The 23,044-nt window shown below is 48.1% G+C and overlaps 1 protein-coding gene across 1 annotated transcript in view; it reads left to right on the top strand.

Moving 5' to 3' along the window:
- ANKRD33B (ankyrin repeat domain 33B) overlaps window positions 1-22,783 on the top strand; it is a 54,487-nt gene extending 31,704 nt beyond the window's left edge. The window contains exons 2-4 of the mRNA XM_087815059.1: window positions 3,139-3,268; window positions 14,130-14,270; window positions 21,960-22,783. Coding sequence (XP_087671185.1) covers window positions 3,139-3,268; window positions 14,130-14,270; window positions 21,960-22,783 — 1,095 coding nt within the window. The remainder of the gene's footprint in view (window positions 1-3,138; window positions 3,269-14,129; window positions 14,271-21,959) is intronic.
- Window positions 22,784-23,044: the final 261 nt, after the last annotated feature.

Here is a 23,044-nt window from a genome sequence, read left to right as displayed (position 1 = left end):
CTTTGCATTTGATTGCTGCTTTCGCATGTATATTACTCAGCCTCAGATCTGTCGTCAACCTACAGTGATACCACACGAAAGGCAATTCTTTTCTTTGAGGTTTCCCTGGGACCTTAGGTAATTTCCTGACTTGAATATGGAAGTCAGATAAACAAGCTCAAAGCTCATGTCACCATGTGTCAGCTCCACAGTGTAGAGTAAGTTGAGCCCTGTGCGAGGTGGGTGGTATGGAAACATTTCAGGGGAGTTTCATTCATCCAACAAATGCTTATCCAGTGTCTTGTAGACACCAGGCACCAGGGGAACAAAGTTAAAAAGATGTGCTCACCTTCCAGGGAGGAGTGGTGTGTGCCAGGCAGCCCAATGAAAGCATCAGAAAATGGGCAAAAAGGGGCTTGAACCTAGGCCTGCAGGAGACCAGACATGTGCCAGGCAGACTATCTGCTGAAGGCCCTGGGGTGGGAGGAAGGGCGTCCCAAGCAGAGGCCGCTGCACACGCACAGGCTTGGAGGCCTGGAAAACCGGGCCAGGGACTGGCGCTGGGGAGAATTCAGACCATAGAGAAGTGTGGCCGTGTTGGAGTGATTGAAACTATGCTTAACCCACTCTGTCCGATAAATTGTGCTCGTGCTGGTGGTGATGCTTGGCCGCCTTTGAGAAATACAGTGCATATCTTTGGAGGACTAGATTTCCTAAATTCTTCCATAAAACCACATAGACATTTCCCCCTCCCTGTCACTGGTATTATTACGGAGAAAGATGTTTTATAGAAATGGATTTTCAAGTAACTGAAGCTTACTCTCTTGGTTCCGAACTTTAAAAAAATTATATGACGAATGTTGGGTTTTTTTTAGCACATGTGAACATGGGTAATATCCTCTCCCTTCTGGATGATCAGGACTAATTACTTGTATTGTACCATCTGCCTATGGGTTTGTGTGTGCTTCTTGGTGCCTCAGTCTCTTCCCTTGTCTGCTTTCCTTTCTTTTGCCCGTCGCCCCCCCTGCTCTTCACAGTCGTTTGCATGGTGGTTCTAAAACCGTGTTTCCTAATGAGAATGTTATTAATGTAAATATCATGTTCGCTGACTTGGTCTTCACTGTGAATCAAAGTCATGTAAGTTCCCTGTAAATAAAGCTTTGTTTTAAAGCATTCTAACTGTACAGAAACAGAGAATAAAAAATGAAAATCGTCCTTCCAGTGTTCCTTCCACACCTACCCTGTATTAATCAGGGGCCTCCAGAGAAGTAGAACCAATAGGATGTGCATGTGTATACGTCCAACTGTAGATATCTATAGATATACATGTGCACAGATTTATTTTAAGGAATTGGTTCATGCAATTTTGGAGGCTTAGCAAGTTCAAAGTCTTCAGGGTGGGCTGGCAGGCTGGATACTCAGGGGAGGGCTGCAGCTCAAGCCCAGAGGCAGAATTCCTTCTTGCTCCATTCTTTTCAGATTCTCAGCTGATTGGATGAAGCTTATCCACATCAGGCAGAACAATCTGCTTTACTCAGCATCTACTGATTTAAATGTTAATCTCATCTCAAAAGTACTTTCACAGAAACACCTAGAATGATATTTGACCAAATATCTGGGTACATTGAAAACTGTGACACATAAAATTAACCACCACATGCCCTCTGTTCCCATTCCTTCTACAGAGGATAGTACTCTTAATGCGTGTGTGTGTGTGTGTGTGTGTGTGTGTGTGTGGAGAGCTGTAACCCACTTAGATGATGGTCATTTTTTTCCTCCCCCACCCCTTTAATCTGTTAATATAATAAATGATGTCATTAGAATCTTGGTGTTGTATCATCCTTCTTGCACGAATGGGGCTTTGGTTCGTTTATTTTTGGTTTTTGATGTACAAACACAAATTTTAAGTAGAATCATCTCACTTTTTTTTTCTTTTTTGTGTTGCTCTGACTTTTCTATGGTGTGCAGACTTTGAAAGTTGGGTTGTGTTTTGAGGGCCTAGACTTTCTAGCTGACCTCCATATAGGGGCTTCCATTTGTAGGTAGCTTATATTTTCTTAATAATATTACTTTATTTTTATGAATGTTTTGCTTAAAATTTAAAAAACAAACCATTTGTGGCTTCGGCATGGGAACCATCTGCAAGTGGGCTTCTGTGGGTACAGCGAGTAGACAATATTTGCCTTTGTGATAAGTCTTTTGTAATAGTTTTTCTTGGGAAACCATGGTTGGAGGTTGCCAAAAATTGGATCTCCCCTTCCACCTTCCTGTTGGGGGCACCAAGATGCACCAGCTAAAACCCTCTAATCAGGTGGAAGGTTTTTCTAGACACTAGCCCCCATCCTGAAGCAACCTACCCACCCACCATGAGGCATCTCATTAGCATATAAGAGCAGAGAATTCTAAGGGTTGGAGGAACTCTAAGCCAGGAACTGGGGGCAAAGACCAAATACTTACTATTATGTGCATCCCCTGTCCATCTGGTCTCTCTCTTTCCATCCTGGTCTCCTAGGGTCTGTTTCCCACCCAGCAGCCAGAGTCATGAAGACAAGTGGCAGCTGACCGCTCAGAGCACTCCTGTCACACTGGCATGGACCCCAGCATCCTGTTCTGGCCTCCCAGGATAGAATAGCTTTCTATTCGGCTTCCTGACTTCCTCCTTGCTCACTCTGCTCCATGGCTTCCTGGCTGGTCCCGGAAGAGCCAGGCGTGTCCTCTGCCTGGACCTTTCCTGCCTTGTCCCCTCGAGTTGTTCCCTTACCTCCTTCTCATCTCCCCCGCGTCTCCCTGGTGGGCCCACCCCAGCACCCTGTTTGGGACAGAGCTACACCTGCCTGCACTCAGTCTCCTCTCTTAGCCTAGTGTACATTCTAACACACTTACACGTTAGGCCTAGAGTTTATGTTGCAGTGTCCCCCATCCTGTGCCCCCCGTGAAGGCGGGGAACTTGGTCTCTGATGTTTCCCGGGCAAGATGCCTCACTCGTAGTCGGTGCTCAATGAACATTTGAGGATGAACTGATGGCTGGCTTGCTCTAAACTGCCACTGAGAACCGGGACTCGGGGTCCTCCTTGTTCCCTCTGCTGCTGGTCCAACCCCTGGGGACAGTGGTGATGCTCGGGTTCTGCCTCTCTGACCAGCTTCTCTCTTTATTTCTAGACCGGCCTTATTGTCGCCTGCTACCACGGCTTTGTGGATGTTGTGGTGGTCTTAGCAGAGTGTCCCCACGTTGATGTCAACTGGCAGGACAGCGAGGGGAACACGGCCCTAATCACAGCTGCGCAGGCAGGTAAGACCCAGCTTTTCCTCCCCCCAGAATCCAGGCTGCCAGAGAGGGTGTGTGTGGGGCCCAGTGCATGACCTCAGCTCGTGACATTAATTTAAGGACAAAAAATGAGCAGAAATCTTGTTCTGCTGCTAAGAGGTACAAGAAAAGGGCAATGGGAGATGTGTAAGCACATTTTCCGTGCTTTTGGGACAGTGCAGAGTTTACCCATCAGTGCAGAGCTCAGTATTAGGCAAATCTAACCCTGAGACTCCCCAAAGCTTTTGAGTAGGAAGTCCAATCTCGTTGTCACTTCACCTAGACCCTAGGTCCTAGAACATCACAACCCATCCTTGTGGGAGACATAACCATGTATTAGTGACAGTTAACGTATAAAAGTGGACATATTTACGTACACACTTGGCCTGGAGATGTAAGGAAGAGCCAGGAGCTACTTGCTGGGCATGTGTCAGTGTGACAAGGTGGGACTGTTTGTCACCTCAGGAGGGCTACTTATGATGACACTGCCCAGTGTACCGCGGCTTTCTTCCAGAACGGCACTCAGACATTTTTGAGACAAACATGACAGCTATGCGTGTCGCTTCAGGGCCACACTTCATTTGCAACCATGGTATTAACTGGTTTTGTTACCGCTTTCCAAATTCTTGGCTTCCAAGATGACATCCACTGCATCACGTTAGCTTCTCAATTGCAAAGAAGCTGCTTCTGGCTGAGCTGGAAAGAACAGGCGTGGGAGCCTCCGTTGTAGGGAGTTGTTGGGAATCTGACTCGGTCAGGGCCGAGAGGCTGGAGAAAATGCCCTGAACCACACTGCATGCTGATTATGGAAAGTAAACATCTGCTGCTGCCCCCAAAGACAGACCTGCCTGTCCTGTCTTGCACCACCGGCTCCTGTGTCAAAGCCAGGAGGGTGACTGAGCAGGAAGCCCAGGGAGCTGGAAAAGCCAGCGTCTGCAGTTTCACCCTCCGAAATGAGAAGCAGCCTGTGCACACAGCTTTTCAATCAGGGAGTGTGAGGTGGAGAAGGCCCCCAGCTTAGAGAAGGGCCAGGGCTCTGCTGATACATGTTCACCTCATCAGGTTTCAGGGTGTGAAGCTTTGCCCCCACAGAGGGCTTTGAAAGCCCAGGTGCGCAACTTCCTGAGCTGCGAGAGTGTGAATGGACATTGTGAGGCACGCAGTGACCATGGGCTATCATTCAGCACCGCCTGCTGGCCAGGAACCAGGTCAGGGACCAGGGGTGTGGGACTCAAGGACAGTTCTGTTCTTGAGTAATTCTCCAGTTAAATAGCCATCGGATGGAGCTCTGATGGAGGGTGCCCTGGGTGCCATGGGCTGAGGACACCCCATCTAGCCTGGTGGTTTCGGACAGGGGTTGTGAAAGAGGGAGGCTTGAGCTGGGTGGTGAAGAAGTCAGAGGCAGGCTGGTCCAGCCAATACATCCCAAAGCCACAGGGCTAACAGGGAGCCCGGTGCGTCTTAGGAATGGCGTAGGTTGGTGTGGCTGGAGGACTGCTTGTGTCTAAGACAGATGGGGAGTGTGGAGCGTTTCAACAAGTTTGCAGGTGACACTGGTGCTGCTGGTCCGGGGACCCCTCTTTAGAGGCTCTCGTTTTAAATGGTGGCTTGGGGGGGTCTCTCAGTGGACATTAAAGCCGGGGGAGTCATGGACTCACATGAGATGTCAGAAAGACACAGCTATCATTAAATCAAAGCGCCAATAAAGGAAAGCCACTGAGGGTGTGTTCTTGGCCTTTATGTGCTATTCTACCAGAGCCTGTTTAGGCTTTTCGCTGCTAGAATCAGATGATGTCTCATTTAAATCCAATTCCATAACCAGTTGTATTTATTCGATGGTTTCTTAATTTCAAAAGAAGTTTAGTAATATGTGCTTACTGTAAAAAAGCATTGTAAAAGTATTAAAAAAAACAAACAAACCAGTTCATTCTCCCAATGCTCCCTCTCCCAAATTGACCAAGTTCCAGCTACTAGCCTTTTCAGGCCTCTCCTTTCAAACACAGGGTGTGCTTCCACTGTGATTTATAAGAAGTTAATACTGCTGAGGTTGTGATTTTATTTATTTTTTTATTTAATAGATCTATATCTTTCTGCGTTGACCGACACACACAAGATTTACCTCCTTCTTACAGGGCAGATTCCTGAGAGTGATTGTTCATGGCTGTATCCCCGTGCCCAGTATCTGTGAGACAGTTCAATAAACAGTGGTCCATCCATTTTACACAAGATCCTTCTATAAAACAAATATTTATTTAGCAGTTACTTCATGTCCAACGGCTGCACCAAATGCTGGGCCTACCACAGAGAACAAAAACACACCTACTCCTGCCTCCCAAGCTTGAAGTCCAGGGCACATGGGGAAGGGGAAGTCATGTGTGTCTGGGGGGTACATTGCTGAGGAGGGTGTACCTGGTGGGGTCCTGACTGGGAACAGGAGCTGATCAACGGACTATTAGTGGAGGGGGTGGGGCAGAGTTAAGGGGCAGGACCTTGGAGAGAGTTACCCTGGAAGAGGGCTGCCTCTCAGGGCCTGTGACCTGACATCTGAGTGAGCAGGCCCTTGGGGTGGATGGTAGATGGGGAGGCTGGAGTAAGTACACCCCTCTGTTAACTTCCACCCTAGTCCCCTGCTGAGCCACACCGGAGACTTTGGGTTAAGGAACAGGGCAGGGTTTGGAGGTCACCCGTCGTGCAAAAGCAGGGCAGAGAAGGAAAGAGAAGTAATGCGTGGATAGAGTCTTAGAACTCATCATAGGGCGTGCACATTTTAAATGTGCACATTTACGTGGCTGCTGCTACATGGCCTTAGAAAAAGCTTCCCACTTAGTTCCCAAGGGTGTTCTTGCCAGCTGTGGACATGAACATTTTTCAGTATTTGCCAATCCCAAATGGACATTCTTATTTTTGCAGTTGTGTTTGACTGAGTCTCATCAGGGCCTAGGATCTTTTATGATGTTTTGGGTGCAATTTACTGAGTACCCAACGAAACAGCTTCAACATGAGGAAATTGCCTTCCCTTGCAACATCATACATCTGAAGGCGATAGTTGGAGAGTTGCTTCATTGGGTGGCTCTGTGATGTCATGACCTGGGGCCAGCTTCTCAGAAATACTGTTGACCGTTCCCTCATGATCCCAAGAAGGCCCCAGCAGCTCCAAGAACCATGGCTTCCTTTTGCCACACACAGAGGCCTCAAAAAGGAGGAGCAGATCCCGGTCATGTTTTGCTCTCTAAGATGGAAAAACAGTTCCAGAAGCCTCCAGCACAGTTTCTCTTACATCTCATGGCCAGGTCACATGGCCCAAGACAAAACAAGTGGCTGGCAGGGGCGTCCGAATGACCTCAGTTGACTTGGTCTAGTCAATCTAGTCAACAACACTGGCCCCAGCAGAATCTGTGTGGTTAAGGAAAGCTTCAAACAACCACATGCTAATATTATTTGCTGTTGCAACTGGGTTGGACGTCTGAGGCTTGGCAGTCCTGGCTTTCTACGGGACTCACTCGGCGTCTGTGCGAATAAATTAGGATGCAAACGCCGTGATCTGCCTGTTAGATATTCTCTGCAAAGTCTAACTTCCTTGTCTACTTAATGCACAATAAAAATACAGCCAGATTTGTATTAGGCCTTACAACAGAAAGGAGAATGTATGACAACAAATCCTCAAATAATCCCTAAATCTCATTTAGGCAGTAATTTCAATTTTTGCCATACCTCCCTAACAAGAATGAAATACAAGGTAAGATAACCAAAGGAGTGACTGGTAAGTCCCGGGCATGGAGTTGTGTTTCCTGATCCTTTTTAACAAATGGCAGGAGTGCTGCGCAGTGAGAAGGCGGAGGGAGCTTTTTGAACTGGTGATAAAACAGTCGTCGGTTGGGTATAAGTAATCTTTGATGCACCCTTGAAAACTTGTTATTTCTTGAACTTATTTTAAAGTTTCTGAAGGAATTGTACCGAGAGCCAGCCAGCCTGGCATTATTTACTCCTGCTGCGGGGGACCCCGTGGCAGTGAGGCTCCCGGGGTGGCCAGGGGTGAGCTCAGGCTGCCTGTGGGAGGCCTGGCTCTGAACTGGTTTGGGGAGGGTTTCACTTCAGAGGAGAATTTATGCCATGGCCAGAAGCCAGGAATAAATGTGTCTTCATTTTATTTGTCTTATTTATTATCACTACCCAGGCTCAGAATTTCTGTCTGACATCACTGTGATTTTTACGATTTTGAAATGTTTTCCTTTTTCTTGGTTTTTACTCTTTCACTTAAGAAGTTAGAACTTGGTAAGTCTTTGGAGTTTCCTAGCATTTCCTTGCCTTTCCTGTAAACTCCAGTTTTTGGAGCCCTTCTGACTGACCACTGCAATGCCAGCCCCCGCCCTCTGGCTAGGCAGGAGTGAGCCTGGACCAGTGCCAACGGCTCACCCTGCTCCTCAGTCAGACACCTGCTCGCCCCACAGACCCACAGACCCACAGACCCACAGACCCACAGACCCACAGACCCACAGACCCACAGACTGGGAGGGAGGCCTGTCTGAGCTCCCCATCTGCATTTCATCTTCGGGATGTGGCCAGTGTTTTCTCTGGCAGGGCCTGTGGGATGTGATATTTCCAAAGTCAACACTTCCCTCTGCTGGCCTCATTTGGAAAACAACATTTTGAGTACCGAGTGTCAAACCAACCAAGTCTTTAGACAACCCAAATTCTGTGACATTTTTCCATTTTTAGAGCACTATGGGTTTATTGTCTATTTTCTTTCTTTGAATGAAGGAGTAAACAAGATTCTTAGCCCAGTAAAATGTTTGATTAATCATAATTAATCATTGTGATGGCCTTTAGTCTCAGATAATGTGGGTTATGGCTTGAAAACTTACAACCTTTATGATAAGTGTACTTTTTTCAAAGGAGAAGTAGGAATCCTTTGACCTTTTTATTGAATAAATATTTGTCGACCTTGTGGTGAGTTGGAAGTTTTGGACTCATGAGCAGACTCTTGAGGACTGTGGTGGCCACATGAGAATGTGGGTTATGTGACATTATGGTTCAGTTGCCTAATCCACCTTTGGGGGACCAGAGCAGAACTTGCGTCAGTAGGGATGGCTCATCAGGTAGCTGGGTAAGAGGGAAGGAAGAATATTCCAGGCAGAGAGGCTGGCATGCGCAAAGGCCACCAGGTTGGTGAAAGAATGGCATGCAGCTGAGTTAAAAGGAGAGTTGAGTGAGTACAAAGCAGAGTGGACAGGCTTTGGTTCCAGAGCTGAGGATGAAGAAGGGCTTTAGGGGAGGAAAAGAATTTCCCCTCTGCCATTCTGAGTTTTTGACTGAGACCCCTGTAGTAAAAGGCAGATTAACAAGAGAAAACCAGACTCCTATAAACATGCATACATGGGAGATTCCAAGGGAAAAATCAGTAACTCAAGGAGGTGGCTTAGATCTCTAGCTTATATGGCATCTTCACCGAAGAACAATACATTTGTGGAGAAATTTCAGGAAAAAAGAAAGCAGCAGACTATGGAAGGGAAACTAATGGTAGATAAAGGCTAGTTAGTAAAATTTGTTATGTAGATTTCTCTGGTGCCATCTCCAGGCTGATGGTGTCTAAAAAACAACGTTTTCCCTCTCTTCTTTTTGTACCTATATGAGATGATGGATGCTAGCTAAACTTATTGTGGTAATTATTTCACAATATATTTAAGTCTAGTCATGCTGTATGCTTGAAACTTGTAGAGTGCTGTATGTTAATTATATCTCAATAAAACTGTGAGGAAAGTAATTAAATAAAAAAAATGTATGTCCTGCTTTTAGACAAATGGGAGAGGGCAGGGAGCTTTTCTTGTGTCTGCTTTTTCTCAGTTGCCTTCAGGTCAAAATCCATATGTTATGCCAGAATACCCAAGTGATGGTATTAGCAGGTGGGGCTTTTTCGAGGTGGCTATGTCATGAGGGTGGAGCCCTCATGAATAGAATTAGTGCCCTTATAAGAGACTCCAGAGAGCTCCCTCACCCCTTTTGCCATGGAAGGACACAGTGAGAAGATGACCACTTATGAACCACGAAGCAGACCTTTAATGAACCTGCTGGCATGAACTTCCCAGCCTCCAGAACTGTGAGAAATGTTTGTTGTTTAAGCACCCCAGGCTATGGTAGTTTGTTAATAAAGCCTGAATGGACTAAGACAGTCATATATACATTAAGTTGTGAAACCGTTGAGCATGCATATCAGCATATTGCTGTATAACAAGCAAACAAACCCCAGACTCTAAACTATGGTTATTGTTCAGGCATCTGTGTGTGGGCTGGCATCTGTAGATCTTGACTGCTTTTGCTTGTGTGTCTGTGGTGAGCTGAACCCTGTTCTAGGGGGTGCTTGGGCACTTCGTCTGGGGCAGCTTCGCTCATGCATTTCTCGTCCTGTTCCTGGGACTGTGAAGTTAGCCCCGACATGCCCTTCTTAGGGAGATAGCTGAGGCACAAACATGACAGGGAGTCCAGATGAGTAAGCGGACTTCAGGATTCTGCTTGCATCATGCTGGCAAACGTCCTAGTTCTTGACAGGAGAATTTTGAAGTCACATGGAAAAGAGCAAGGTAAAGAATTTGGGTCATGAATGCAATCTGATGGATTTGCAAGGAAGCAGAGGTTGAGCAGAAAGAAGAGGTAATTGGTAGGTAACACAAGTACTGGAGGGGAGGAGAGATTGGCATCTTTAGGAAAAGCATCACCCTCCCTTTTCAGTAGGAGGGAAGGAGGAGAGACTGCTCATGGATGTGGCATGTTGGTGGGGTTACTGGGGAAAGCTGAGGAAGTTTCCTTCTTGTGTTTTCTGTTCCTTTTGTGAAGTAAGAGGTGTGTCATCTCCTGGGAAAGGGGTTTGTTGTGAGGTAGGTGACTTAAGAGTGGGAAAGTTTAAAATTTCTCACATGGGGAATGAGGGAGAGTCAATAGGAAACACAGCAGTGTTGTTGGGCCTGGTTGAAAATCCAGTCAAGCTTGGGTACCATGGATTTCTACCCCATACACTCTCAGCAAAGACACCATTGGCCATCCAAAGTGGAGCCAGGAACCAGGACTGTGGTGGTACCAGGGTCACCTTTGGCTTTTCTCTTTTCTCTTAGCCAATCACCGAGACCTGTCTATTCACTTCTACAGGAACACTCTGAGTCAAACACTTCTGTCCATTGTCCTGCTCTTCCAAGGACCCGGCAACTATCTTCTGTCCATTGCATGTCCTTCATAGCCTCCCGGTGAGCTCCCCCCCATCATCAGAAAGCTTGGGGACAGTGTGGAGGCGAGCCACACCTGGTAGCCAGCCAAGAGTCATCATCTCTACCTTGTATTCTTGTCAGGTGGCCCCATGCTAAATCTCCCTTTTATAAAATAAACCTTGTTTTTAGATAGTTTAGACTTACAGAAAAACTGCAAAGATTATACAGAGAAGTCCCGTAAACACTGTGTCCATTTCCCCTGTTAATAGGATCTGACATCAGTATGATACATTTGGCACAACGAATGAATCAATATCCATGCATTTTTATTATTAACTCAAGTTCATTCTTTATTCCAGCTTCTTCAGTTTTTTCCTAATGTCCTTATTGTTGTTGTTCCGGGATGCCACATAGGATCCCATATCACATTTAATTGTCACGTCCCCTTGGCTATAGCTCCTCTTGGCTATGAAGTTTCTCAGACTTTATGACTTTGCCAGTTTGGGGGGTACTTGTCAGGTAGTTTGTAGAACGTCCTTCAACTGGGATTTTCCTGATGTTTTTCTCATGATTAGACTGGAGTTACTGGTTTTGAGGAGGAGGGCCACAGAGGAAAGGGCTATTCTCATCACATCGCATCAAGGGTACTGTTAAAGAAAAAAATATTCAGTGACATTTGTTACAGACGGTAAGGTAGACCCTATGCAGGATTGTCTTGATAGGTGTAGAGACCGCTGCAGTGGGGTTTTGCAATGGGGGGAAAGATTGGGTTCAACTCCAAATACAACAAGGAACACTGGGGACTTATAGCCAAGGAGCAGGGTGAAAGTCAGTGGATGGAAAATTAAGAGGAGACATCAGGGGTAAGGGAGATTCTAGCTAACCCAACCTAACAGGATTGTTGCTTAAGACAGGTCAGCGTGACCAGTCATCACCTGGGGATGGTGGGGGAAGAGGCGCTTGATCAGATATCAAGTGTGGGGGATTTTTGCTGAAACTAGATGTTACAGGGAGGTGTACTGATGGGCCTAGGAGAAGGTTCAGGAGCCTGACTAAAGTTCGGTCAAACAAAGACTGTCAGTACATGTTATCAATGTGACTTGTCACTGTTGATGTTGACCTTGATCACCTGGCTGAGGTTGTGTCTGCTGGTTTCTCTATTGTAAAGTTTTCTCCCCTCCCACCTTTCCATGTTCTACTCTCTGGAGGGAACCCACAAGTTGAGGAGTGCATTGTTGTGCTTCACCTCTTTGAAAGTATAGCACCTGCATAAATTATTTGAAATTTTTCTGCCCAGAAATTTGTCTATTATATCAGGCACTTTTTATATAACATAGCATCTCTTGTAATTTTCACAATTGTGAGGTTGATATTACCTCCTATTTTCCAGATGCAGAAACGGGCTCAGTGAAGTCGACTCACCTTCCCAGCGTCACCCAGATTTTAAGTGGCAGACTGGGGACTTGGACTTGGGTGTTCTCAGAGCCAACTCTCTTAAGTACTAAGCTCTCTCTCTACACTGTTGTTTAGTCACCCCACTGAAGGTATTTCACATGGATTTATTCCATGGGTCATCTGTATCTTTCTCTTAGGCAGGGTAAGCACCATTGGGGGGCAAGATGTTCTTGGGGTCTGCATGGTGTGCCTGCCCTTTAAAAGGTCTTCTTCTGAGGACTTTAGGAGATCCTAGTCTATAAACCCTACTCTAAGTCGGACTAGGCTCAAACTATTTTTCATTGTGGTACATGTTTGAGTTTTGTTATGCAAGGAAGGTGGTGCTCTATTCCATTTCTAGCCCCCCCCCCCCCCCAAGAAAAGGAAAGCTTCCTTTGGTTAACTGTCATGGTTTTTAAGAAGAAATGTTAATATATACACATTCTTAGAAGCAGGTCCACCCTGATTTCACTGTATGAGGTTGTCTGTGGTATAAGAGGCATTATTCAGCTATTCTGGGAAAGTCGGTGGGGAGCCAAGAGTGATTATATATGGGTTATTGAAAGCTGTAGTCAGAATGTGTTGGCCACATGTTGGTTTTTCTGAGCTCACCATAATACGCAGAACAGATCTGTATAGTGGGCCATTTGCTTTGTGGATTTTCAGTCTTTCCTCTCCCCACCTGTTCAGAGTGTTTAGAATATATCAGTGCAAAGGACATCGTGCTGAAAATTGCGACAGATAAGTTCTTTCAGGTCTTTAAAGAAATGGCTCTGAACCAATTGCAATTTGTTTCACTAGGACCCTGGCTAAATCTGACAGGTGCCACAGAGCATTTAACTGGACAACAGACCTAAGACCAAAGGACTCTTCCCCCCCACAGTTTAGAGCAATTAAGCTGCTTAGGGCACCTGACTGCTAGCATTACCCCCTCCCCTGGCACTGTGAATGGCAGTGGAGGGCCAGTGGCTGAAATGCATCAAAAAGCATCAGGTTCTGTGGGAACCTGTGAGTCACAGAGCTGGAGGGTGGCACCCACCTGTTGCTGGCTTGTTAACCCACAACAGGGTCACATTAGTCAGTGTACCTCTCCCAGAAAAGCTACATGTTTCACTTTTTAATTTTTGCAGTGAGTTCAGGAGATAGGCTGAGGTCAATAGTAGACAGACAGCAATGTTTCTGGAAGAGTCCCCGCTCTAATATTTCTTCCTTGTTTGTTTTTAACCTTGAAGTTGATGAGAAGGATTTGATCTTGCTTGGGCAGCAGCCCCCCAAGGAAGGAAACAAGGAAGGAAGTGGGATGGGAGGGCCGCCCCCTGGGTGCTGCTGTGGGTGGAGATAATGTTGGGTGACACTGGCTGTGGGCCTCAGCTCACTCAGCCTTGTCAACTGCAGGGCAATCGGGTGACCCCGAGGTCTCCAGGCTGCCCATCCTCAGGAGGAGGCCTCCCTCCTGCCACATCCCAGACCTACCCAGTGCCCTTCCTCATGTTCTCCTTTTCACCCCTACTTCAGGGGGTGAGAATGAGCAGAAAATCAGGTGTTTTGGAGACTGTGACATGGTAAGGGGGAGAAACCTATATTCTCAAATGAGGATTCTTACCTGCTTGGGTTTCTGGCTGAGGATCTTGGTAGCAACACTGCCTGGGGTCCCTGCACATGCATGTGTGTGCGTGTGTGTCTGTGTGTAATCGTGCGTGTGTGTATGAGAGACAGAGACGGACACTTTTGAGCAGTAACAGAGGGTGGCAGTGTGCACTGGCTTATCTTCCCGCTGCAAAGATGTCTTTCTCCTCCCTGAAGCCTGGGAGCCCTGGGAAGTGGCCCTGAGACTCATTCTTGGGTTTGCATCTGTGCACCGGTGTCCGTGCTGGGCGCTGACAGCACCAGGACCTTCCCCTGACCGGCAGTGCCTGCTGAGGCTAGCGCAGCATTTCTGGGCGCCACCCCCCGCAGCCTGGCTACTCACCGTCCCTCCTTCACAGTGTGATGGGACAGCTGCGCTCCCAGGGCATCGGCGAAGGGAGCAAGAACGAACCGGCAGAGAGCAGCGCCGTGGCTGCAAATTCTTCCTTGCTGTCTGAGGGGCAAACTCACACGCACCGACGGGTGGGCCCTGGAGGTGACCCTGCGATGTTCCTCTCTCTCTGGAAAGACCTCACTGGAATGAGCACCCTTCGTGGAGTGTGGTCAATTCATGTGTGCAAATCTCTTTGCAGGGCATACCACCATCACCAACTATTTGTTGAACTACTTCCCTGGCCTTGACCTTGAAAGGAGGAACGTGTTTGGGTTCACGGCCCTGATGAAAGCTGCCATGCAGGGCCGAACGGAGTGCATCCGAGCCCTGATGCTAGCAGGTACGTCCCCACCTGTCCGGCGTGGTCCCGGGACCGGGAAATGCAGATTTTGCTTCCTTAAAGAGTATGTGCTGAAGGGATGAATCAGTCCTTTGAAAAAAGACTAGTGGGTGCATCAAAGAACAGCTTATTTGAGGTTCGTGGCTGTCATCAGCCGAGGTGAAACTGAGAAAGGCAGCCACTTTCAGGGTGGCCTGGGACGTCACCGCACTGGTCACCCCCGTAGGACACCCCCCTTGCCCACTGAAGAGCTCTCTGTCCTTCCTCAGATGTGTGCGTTCTGGTCTTGGCTCTGAATGGCAAGGCTGTCCTGTTGGAGGTGGGCACAGGGGTGGCAGGTCAGCCCAGCTGCCATCCTAGATCTCTGCTTGCTGGTGGTTGGAGTCACATGGTGATGTGTGTGGCGGCTCCCTTTCCTGTGAGTTGTCACAGAGTGGGAAGGTCTCAGTCTGACTTTGGAGGAAGCGCCTTCATCTCTGAACCTTCCTGTCTCCGTTTATGAAATGGGAGCGGAGCGGTGGCTTCTTTCTCGCCTCCCTGAGGATGAGATGGGACAATTCTTTGTAAACTCTCCAAGCCTACGCAGATTTAATGAATTACTAAGCTAAATTCCATGTGACTAATCCCTAGTGCATGCCCCCACTCTAAAATGGAATCATGATCATCATTAGCACAACCTTATGGGATTATTTTAGGAATTAAATGAGAAAATATGAGTAAAGTACACCCCAGGGTCCGGCACAGGGTGAGCCTCTAACATCTCAATCAGTGTGAGATGCTGCTGTCCACATTATTTAATTTCATTATTTTAACTTACTTTTTTTGTTCTTGGCCCTGGGCTCAGCCAATCCCACTTGGTGCTGTGGCTCCCGGAGAGGTGGCATTTCCCCTCCCATCTTTGTATCCCAAGGACAGCAACCAAACTCTTCCAGCCCTCAGCCTAGGCTAGTCATTCTGTTTAGGCAACTTACTTTTTAAAAAATAAACGTTTATTTTGGAATCATGTCAGTTGCATGGAAAAGTGACAAAGATAGGACAGAGTCCCCACACAGCCCTCACTCGTCTCCCCATGTGTTAGCATCTCACCGAGAGGCTGACACTGGTACGTGATTATTCACCAAACTCCAGACTTGATCACGTTTTGCCAGTTCTTCCATGAGTGCCCCCTTCTGTTCCAGGGTCCCATCCAGGCTTCCATATTTAGTTGTCACGGGTCCCCAGTTCCCCCTGGCCTGTGGCGGTTTCTCAGTCTTGGCCATGCCTTGGCCGTCTCCATACTGGCCACTGCGCAGTGTCCTCCAGCCTGAGCCTGTCCGTTTTCCTTGTGGTTAGGTTGTGTTGTAAGATTCGCAACTTGATTTAGGTTCTTTCCCTCCTGCTTTAGCCTGAGTGTTTCAGGGAATGCTGTAAGAAGAGTAAATTCAGTAGATGAAGACAGAGGCTTCGCAGATGAAAACTTTCTTGGAAATAAAAAAGATGATACTTAAAATTAACCCCATTGGCTGTGCTTTTGACTCAGTGATAGTTTCGGAAGAGAGACATCAGTTTTGACAAACCCTGCCTGTCCTGTGTCAGGGAGAGATGCTGCTCCTGATTAAATGGCAGTCAAGGTGCTTCTGTGTTGGGGGGAAGCTTCATCTGCTTTTACTCTGGATTTAGTTATAATGGAGTGTAGATTGTTAGCAGTTTACTTTTTCAACCAAAAATGTGTGATGTCCGTCACATCTGTGCATTTTCCCCAGTGAGTTAATTTGAATCCTGAACCCTTTTGTTTGTGGGTCAGCTGCCCTCCAATCTCTCTGGCAAATGCCCGGGTTCTGCTGTTGTTCTGCTTTCCTCCCGGGCCTGGGGGAGGTTTCAGGCAATGGTTCCACATTCACAGGGCTACAGAAACACCTTTGGGGGCTCTCTCGAGAGGGGCCTGCTTACAGGCAGTGTGTTCATTGCTGATGTTGTTTCCCCCCCCACTCAGTTATCTGGATAACAAGTTTGGCATTAGGTCTTATGTACTCTCCTTTTCCTGTCTCCTCCCCCATGAGCCCTGCACCATTAGAGTCTAGAAGAATCCGCACGAGTACAGACCTTGAGTGTGTTCTTTCCTGAACTCTACGGGGTCAGAACAGAATGGTCAACAGAATGTGCTCAGAAGCCAGGACCCCTGGTTTAAAATTCTAGTTCCTTCACTTATCCTGTCTGTACCAGCGGTCAGTCACCTAATGTTCTAAGCCTCAGTTTCCCCTTCTATAAAATGAGATGAATGACAGTAGCTACTGCAGTAAGTCCTGATGGGGATCAAGTGAGTTTACATGTGAAAAGCCCTTGGACTCGTGCCTGGAATGGAGGAAGCCTTCAGTCAGTGTTGGTTATTGTTGTTGTTATTATTGTTTTTGGTGAACTCATGTGTTCAATAATTATCTGTTAAATGAATGAAAAAATGTGGAATATTATTCCCTTTGAAAAATATCCTTGTGATGAGGCACTTTAGCTTTCTTATTGAGGCAATAAGCATGTAACTTGTGGTTTCTTAGTCTTGGCACTATTGACATTTTGGGCCAGGTGATTGTGGCTGGGGGTGTCCTGGGAATTGTAGGATGCTCAGCAGCCTCCCTGGCCCCTGACAACAGGTGACTGTAGCATCCCCCAGGATTGACAACCAAAATTGTCCCCAGACATTGCCAACATCCCTTGAGGGTGGTACGGTTGCCACCTAACGAGAACCACTTATGTAACTGGTGTAAATGGGAAAAGGTGGAAAATGTGAAAAGAGACCTGCCCCCCCCCCCCATACTTTCTTCTTTCCATCTTGTCCTAGATTCCTTCTTAAAATAAAAACCTGGCGCCTTTTCAGGGAGCTTTTGCCCCCCCTCTGAGGCTTTGGTTGTAGTGTCTCACTTCTAGAATGTTTTTGTTTTCTAGAGTTACTACTAAGTTTGCTTCAGTTCTTTATTCCCAGGAAAGGGAGTTTAGAGTTTCATTTGCCCTTTATAGTAGATGCTTATGTATGTTTTAAAAGAAACAAAATGTGATGGAATGTATTCCCTGGATTTGGTGGACAGCAATCAGGATACTTGTTGAGATATTTTTAAAATTTGCACAAGTATTTTTTTCTTCTTTTTCCATTGAATATATCAATATTAGGAAAAGCAAAAGCTTTTAACGGTACGAGGATTGGCATTTATGTACAGCTGTGAAAGGTACCTTGAGAGCTGATCACAGGATGGTCGTCCTGTGGCCATTTCAAAGCAAAAGGCATCAGCATTATTACACATTGATGGTTGGGGTGAAAATGTGCATCTCACCCTCATTTTGTCAAGGGCAGTGTATTTCTGCTCCTGAGTTTGAATGTCTGAGTTGCGTTGTCATTATATTCAATAGGAACCATTTCCTTTTAGAAATAATGAGTCATTGAACTGGATCTCCCTCGCTCCCCCAGCCCCCCGCCTCAAAACTATATATTTTTTCCAATAGTTTAGAACTTACAGACACTTATCAGCTCTTATCTGATGTCAGGCAGAACAAGATAATGTTAGAAAGATCAGAACCTTGGATTTTAATAAAATTATAACCAGGTTCTGAAAAACTGATTTCTTGGCTCTTTGGTTTCTGACTTCCCAAGGAGTAACATCAGCTCTGCTGATGGGAATCGCAGGGAAGGCTGCAGAACCATGTTAATTCAGTGGAATATTAATGCCCCAAAGTGACAGGCCTATTTAAATACGGCTCTTGGAAGCTGTGTGGAGGACTCTGTCGTCTCTGAAGAGACAGAACTCGGCGAGGTCAGCAGGTTCCAGACTTGCTTACGGGAGCTGGCTTTACACCCGGGGCTGGTGGTCATCGCTGCCATAGCTGGGAAGCAAACAGGACACTCAGAGTCTTTTGTGATTCCAGGGAGCAGAGCAGAAGGTGCGGAGGCTGTTTCGAGGAACTGGGAGCAGAGGCACCCACGTTATGGCATTGACCGTATGTTCGTGCCGTCCTAGGCTGGCCCTGACTGTGTACTTCTGGAAAAACCAAAGGGGATGATATCACTAAGAGCTTTCGTTCTGTTTATAAGGAAAGCGTGAATTTCCCATCAACTGAGAATTTGCCCAATTGGAATAGTTTCAAGTTGTTAAGCAGAAAAGGGACTAAAAACTAGGCATTCCATAGCACCCAGGGCCATGTCTGAGCTTGGGTACCCATGAAAGCAAACCCAGAGGCAAGGACTTGGGGGCAAGTCCTTTTCCTGGAAGATGACCTTGGGAAGTGGTGTGAAGGACAGGGAAATGAGACCAGGACAACTGGAAAGCTAATACATTGTGTTGATGAGCTGGTGACCCTTGTGGGCTGCGAGGAGCCAGCCCTTCCCAGAACCTCTGAAAGATATAATACAGGTCATCTCAGGAATGCCTTGCGGGGGTAGGCCAGGGAAGCCGGGGTATATTTGCTCTAACTCCCATCCCTTGGGGAAGGGGAGCTCTTGGGCACATTAAATCTTCAGCAGTTCCCCTCCCTGTGCTGTGGGCTGGAATTTGGATGATCTGATGCCCATCAGGGGCTCTTTCCTGTGACCCTGCATCCCGACTTGTCATACTGATTATACCTCGATGCAGGTCGGAGGGGGCACAGGAGGGGAGCTTCAAGGACTGGTCCACAGGGGTCCTGTGTGACCAGAAAGGCCTCTGGGTAGGAGGGAGATAGAGTTGGGCTTTGAAGGGTGGATAACATGGGGATGGGGGCTGGGAGAAACAGGGAAGAAAGTGATGCTCCTGGGCTCTGCCCGTCTCCTGCTTGGCCCCATGGACCTGCCATGACTCCCTGGGAAAAGCATCCTGAGAATGAGTGATGGAAAGTAGCTTGTTTTCCTTCAGGACCTGTGTAGGATGTTTTTGCTGTGAGGAACAGAAACCCTGACTTGACTGTGGTTTAAAGAAGATAGGTGTATGTTTTTCTCACTTCACTAGAAGTTTTGAGGTAGGCAGTCACCACGCACAACTGGCCCTGGTCCATGAGGGCATCACAGACCCAGGTTCCTTCCCCTGGTCCACTTAGCGCACCTCCTCTCCCAGCTGCTGACCGGTCACCTCAGGTTTGCAGTATGGCCATCAAGCTCCAGGCTGCAGATTTATGCTTCAGACAGAAAGCAGCAGCCCCAGCCACATGGTCTCTTTCAGCAGAATGCAATAGCCTTCTCTTTGGGGTTCAGATGGGGAACAGGATTGTATTAGGCAAGGTCCAGGACATTTTTAGTTTTCACAGCTGGTGGGATTCCATTGGCATCTGGTGGGTAGAGTCCAGGGATGCTGTTAAAAGCCCTACAGTGCACAGGACAGCCCCCACAACATATAATGATCTGGCTGAAAATGTCAATAGTGCCAAGGTTGTGAAACCCTAGGTTAGACCAATCATGGTGCTTTGCTTAGAACTGAGTATGTTGCTCCCTTGAATAAAAGAGAGGATTTTGTGTAGACAACTCACAGCACTCAACAATGGTAGCAAATGGACCCCCTGGCAGGAGCCCAACTCTTGTCTGCCTGGCTGGCGCCCTGGGCGAAACAACAGTGAGTAGGAGGCCAGGAGGCCAATAGCCTCATGGGGAGAAGATGGATACAGTAGTGTTTCGGAAGTTTTCCATATTCTCTGAAAGGTATACAGTATGTACAAAGTGTGAACTATCAGTTCTTGTCTTTTATGATTTAATCACTATGTCCAGGCCATTAATATCACCCTTAACAGTAATTTCTTAAGAAGTGATTCCCTGATTTATAACAGGAATCAGATCCTTGGGCTATTATAGTCAGAATGGCCTTTGTTCTTTAGATGTCTGTTTTTCCAAGACTGTCTTGCAAAGGTGCAAGAGGAACAGAAAGAGGCGTGCTAAACTTTGGACAGCTGCTCCTTTAGTTTTCCATTAGCATTTGAAAAATGTCTCTTTCAAGCAGTGTTCATTAAGATTTAAATTTTGCAGTTTGTTCCTTTTTAAGTGACATGCAATTAATTAAGGTTTAATGTGTCATCTATTTTTGCAATGACACTTTTACTGCCCCCTTTTCATTTCAGTCCGTTTATAAATTGTGCTCTAGCTAATGAGTTCCATCCTGATTTCCAGTTCCAAATAATTACCACTCTTTTAGTATGGCTGTTCTTTAATGCGTCACAGAATTAGAAGCATTGCCAGGTGAAATCAGGTGAGCTGGACTTGCCTGGGCCGTAGGGCCCCTGGGGGCTGCTGGGCTCCCCTGCTGTTCTCAGTTCATCACCTATTGACCAGTCACCAGGTGTCAGGCACCTGGGTCTGTGTGGGATGGAAACCCCCACCAGCCTGGCCCCTGGGGAGCTTGCAGACTAGATAATTGCCCCACTTCTCCACATTGCTTTGCCAGTGGAAACATGACTAATGGGACTTGAAATCCTGAATGATTTTTAACTGTATATGGGGTTGAGATTGGACCAAGATGAATTGAACAGCAGTTCCTTATTAATTCTTATTTTACTACCAAGCTGAAATTTATGAAATATTAGGAGGGGCCAGCGGGTGGTATGGGGGAGGTTTATTAAGAAGTGACTAGTGTAAGTGAGACTGTGAGGATGTAGGAGTCAGGGTTCCCCAGAGAAACAGAACCAATGAATGATATATATTAAGAGGTTTATTTTATTAAAAGAGATTTGTTTTAAGGAATCGGCTTACATGGTTTGGGAGTTAGCAAGCTTGAGATCTGTAGGGCAAGCCAACGAGCTACATACTTGTATAGGAGCTGATGCTAGAGTCTTCTCCAGAAATTCAGCTTTTGTTTTTAAGACTGTCAGCTCGTTGGACAAGGCCCACCCACATTATTTCAGGTAGTCTCCTTGACTTCAAGTCAACTGATTGTGGATGTTAACCATACCTACAAAATACCTTCACAGCACAGCTGCTTTTTGTTTGATTAAATCCCCAAGCACTAGAGCCTGACCATGTTGACACAGAAAACTGTCACTGAGGAAGGGGCTGCCCTGTGGGGAGGTGGGAAGTGCATGGGGCCGAGGGTCAGGAGACCTTCTCTCTTACCAGCTTTGAGACCTCAGGCAGGTCTCCCGGCCTCAGTGACTACCATCCATCCTGTAACAAACCTTTATTAAATGCATGCCTCCTACCAGCCAGGATGATATGTGTTGAGGAAACAAAAGCAAGTGAGACTTGGCCTCTGTACTGGAGAAGCTCACTGCCTGGTAAAGACAGAGCCACAATCAACTAACCGCCCAGTGTGAGGGGTAGATGGCCTCCCGTTTCTGCAATATCACAACGGTAGCATTCTCACAGAGATCTGTGAGGTAGGGAGATAATAGATGCAAAGGCCTGTACTGTTAGAATTTTTAGAATATTCTAGCCGTGTCAGTCAAGTGTTCACAGAGCACCTGTGTTGTCTTCAACTCTCCGTTGCTGGGAAGCCAAGAAATCTCATTTCTTCAAATATTCTAAGATTTCGGTGCTGAGTTCAGGTGGTTTTACTTAGGAAAGAGAAGCCCTTAAATGGAGCACTTAAAGGTGGGGTGCCTTATAATAGTAAACACAGCAGGTGACAGTCAGAGGCAGGTTCATCGGCCTGGCTGGGGGTGGAGTCTGTGATTAGGTTTTAGAAGCTTGACCTTTGTTTCATGCCACTGAATTTTGGCTCCTGCCTGTGGGAGGGGAAGGCTCTTGTTGCTTCCACTCATAACTGTGTTTTTCAGGGGCAGATGTCCACGCCAGGGACCCCCACCGGGGGATGTCACCCCAGGAGTGGGCCACTTACACGGGGCGATCCGAGGCGGTGCGCCTCATCCAGAGGCTGCTGGAGAGACCCTGCCCGGAGCAGTTTGGGGAGAAGTACAAGCTCGAGCTGCCGCTGCCCTTCGAGGGGGTCCCGAAGCCAGCGAGCTCCAAAAGCTGCTTGCAGAGGCTCGCCGAGCTCGTGCGCGCCACGCTCACCTCCCGCCGGCGCCGGGGCCTGGAGGACGGGGGTGTCCTGGACCGCATGGTCAGGATGACCACGAGCCTCTACAGCCCAGCTGTGGCCGTCGCCTGCCAGACCGTGTGCCCCGAGGACCTCCCCTGCGTGGGGAAAAGGCGGCTGGCGGTGCAGGAAATCCTGGAGGCCCCCGGCACACGTGCCCAGGAGGGGGGCAAGGTGGAGGGCACCCAGCAGCAGCTTCGGACCTCGCAGGCGGTGGGCCTCTCCCGGGAGGGGCCCCTGAGGGCCAGCCTCCCGGGCGCCCCGCCGCCGGGCGCCCCGCGGAAGGCCAGCCTGCTGTCCCTGCCGCTGCTGCGGGGGAGCAGCGTGCGGCCCGCCGCGGTCGTCCCCCGGGTGCGCGTCACCAAGGCGCCCACGCCCACCTTCCAGCCCGAGCGCGCGCCCGCCAAGGGCGGCGCCAAGGACGACGGCCACCTGCAGCTCCCCAAGTGGCGGTACAAGGAGGCCAAGGAGGAGAAGCGCAAGGCGGAGGAGGCGGAGAAGCAGCGGGCGGCCAAGGCGCGGAGGGAGCGGCGGGCGGCGCCCTGGAGGAAGCGGACGTGAGGGGCGCGGGGCGCGGGGCGCGGCTGCGGGAGGCCCTGGCCGCCGCGCCCGCCAGGGGGCGCCCCTCCCGCCCTCCGCGCCCGGACAGCGCCCCCGGGGCCCCAGAAAGCGGCCGCGTGGGCTCGGGCTGCGCGCGGGAGGGAGCCGGGCCGAGCGCCGGCCGGTTTGCGGGGAAGCCTGCCTCTGGAACCTCGGGGCACTTTGAAGACCAATTTGTCAAAGGGCCTTTTCTGTACCGTTTTGTATTCTAATCATGACCAA

Source organism: Miniopterus natalensis, chromosome 3, assembly GCF_054644295.1.
Source record: "Miniopterus natalensis isolate mMinNat1 chromosome 3, mMinNat1.hap1, whole genome shotgun sequence".
NCBI lineage: Eukaryota > Metazoa > Chordata > Mammalia > Chiroptera > Miniopteridae > Miniopterus > Miniopterus natalensis.
The sequence above is the reverse complement of the archived record's forward strand: the minus strand, read 5'-3'. Positions and strand labels throughout refer to the sequence as shown.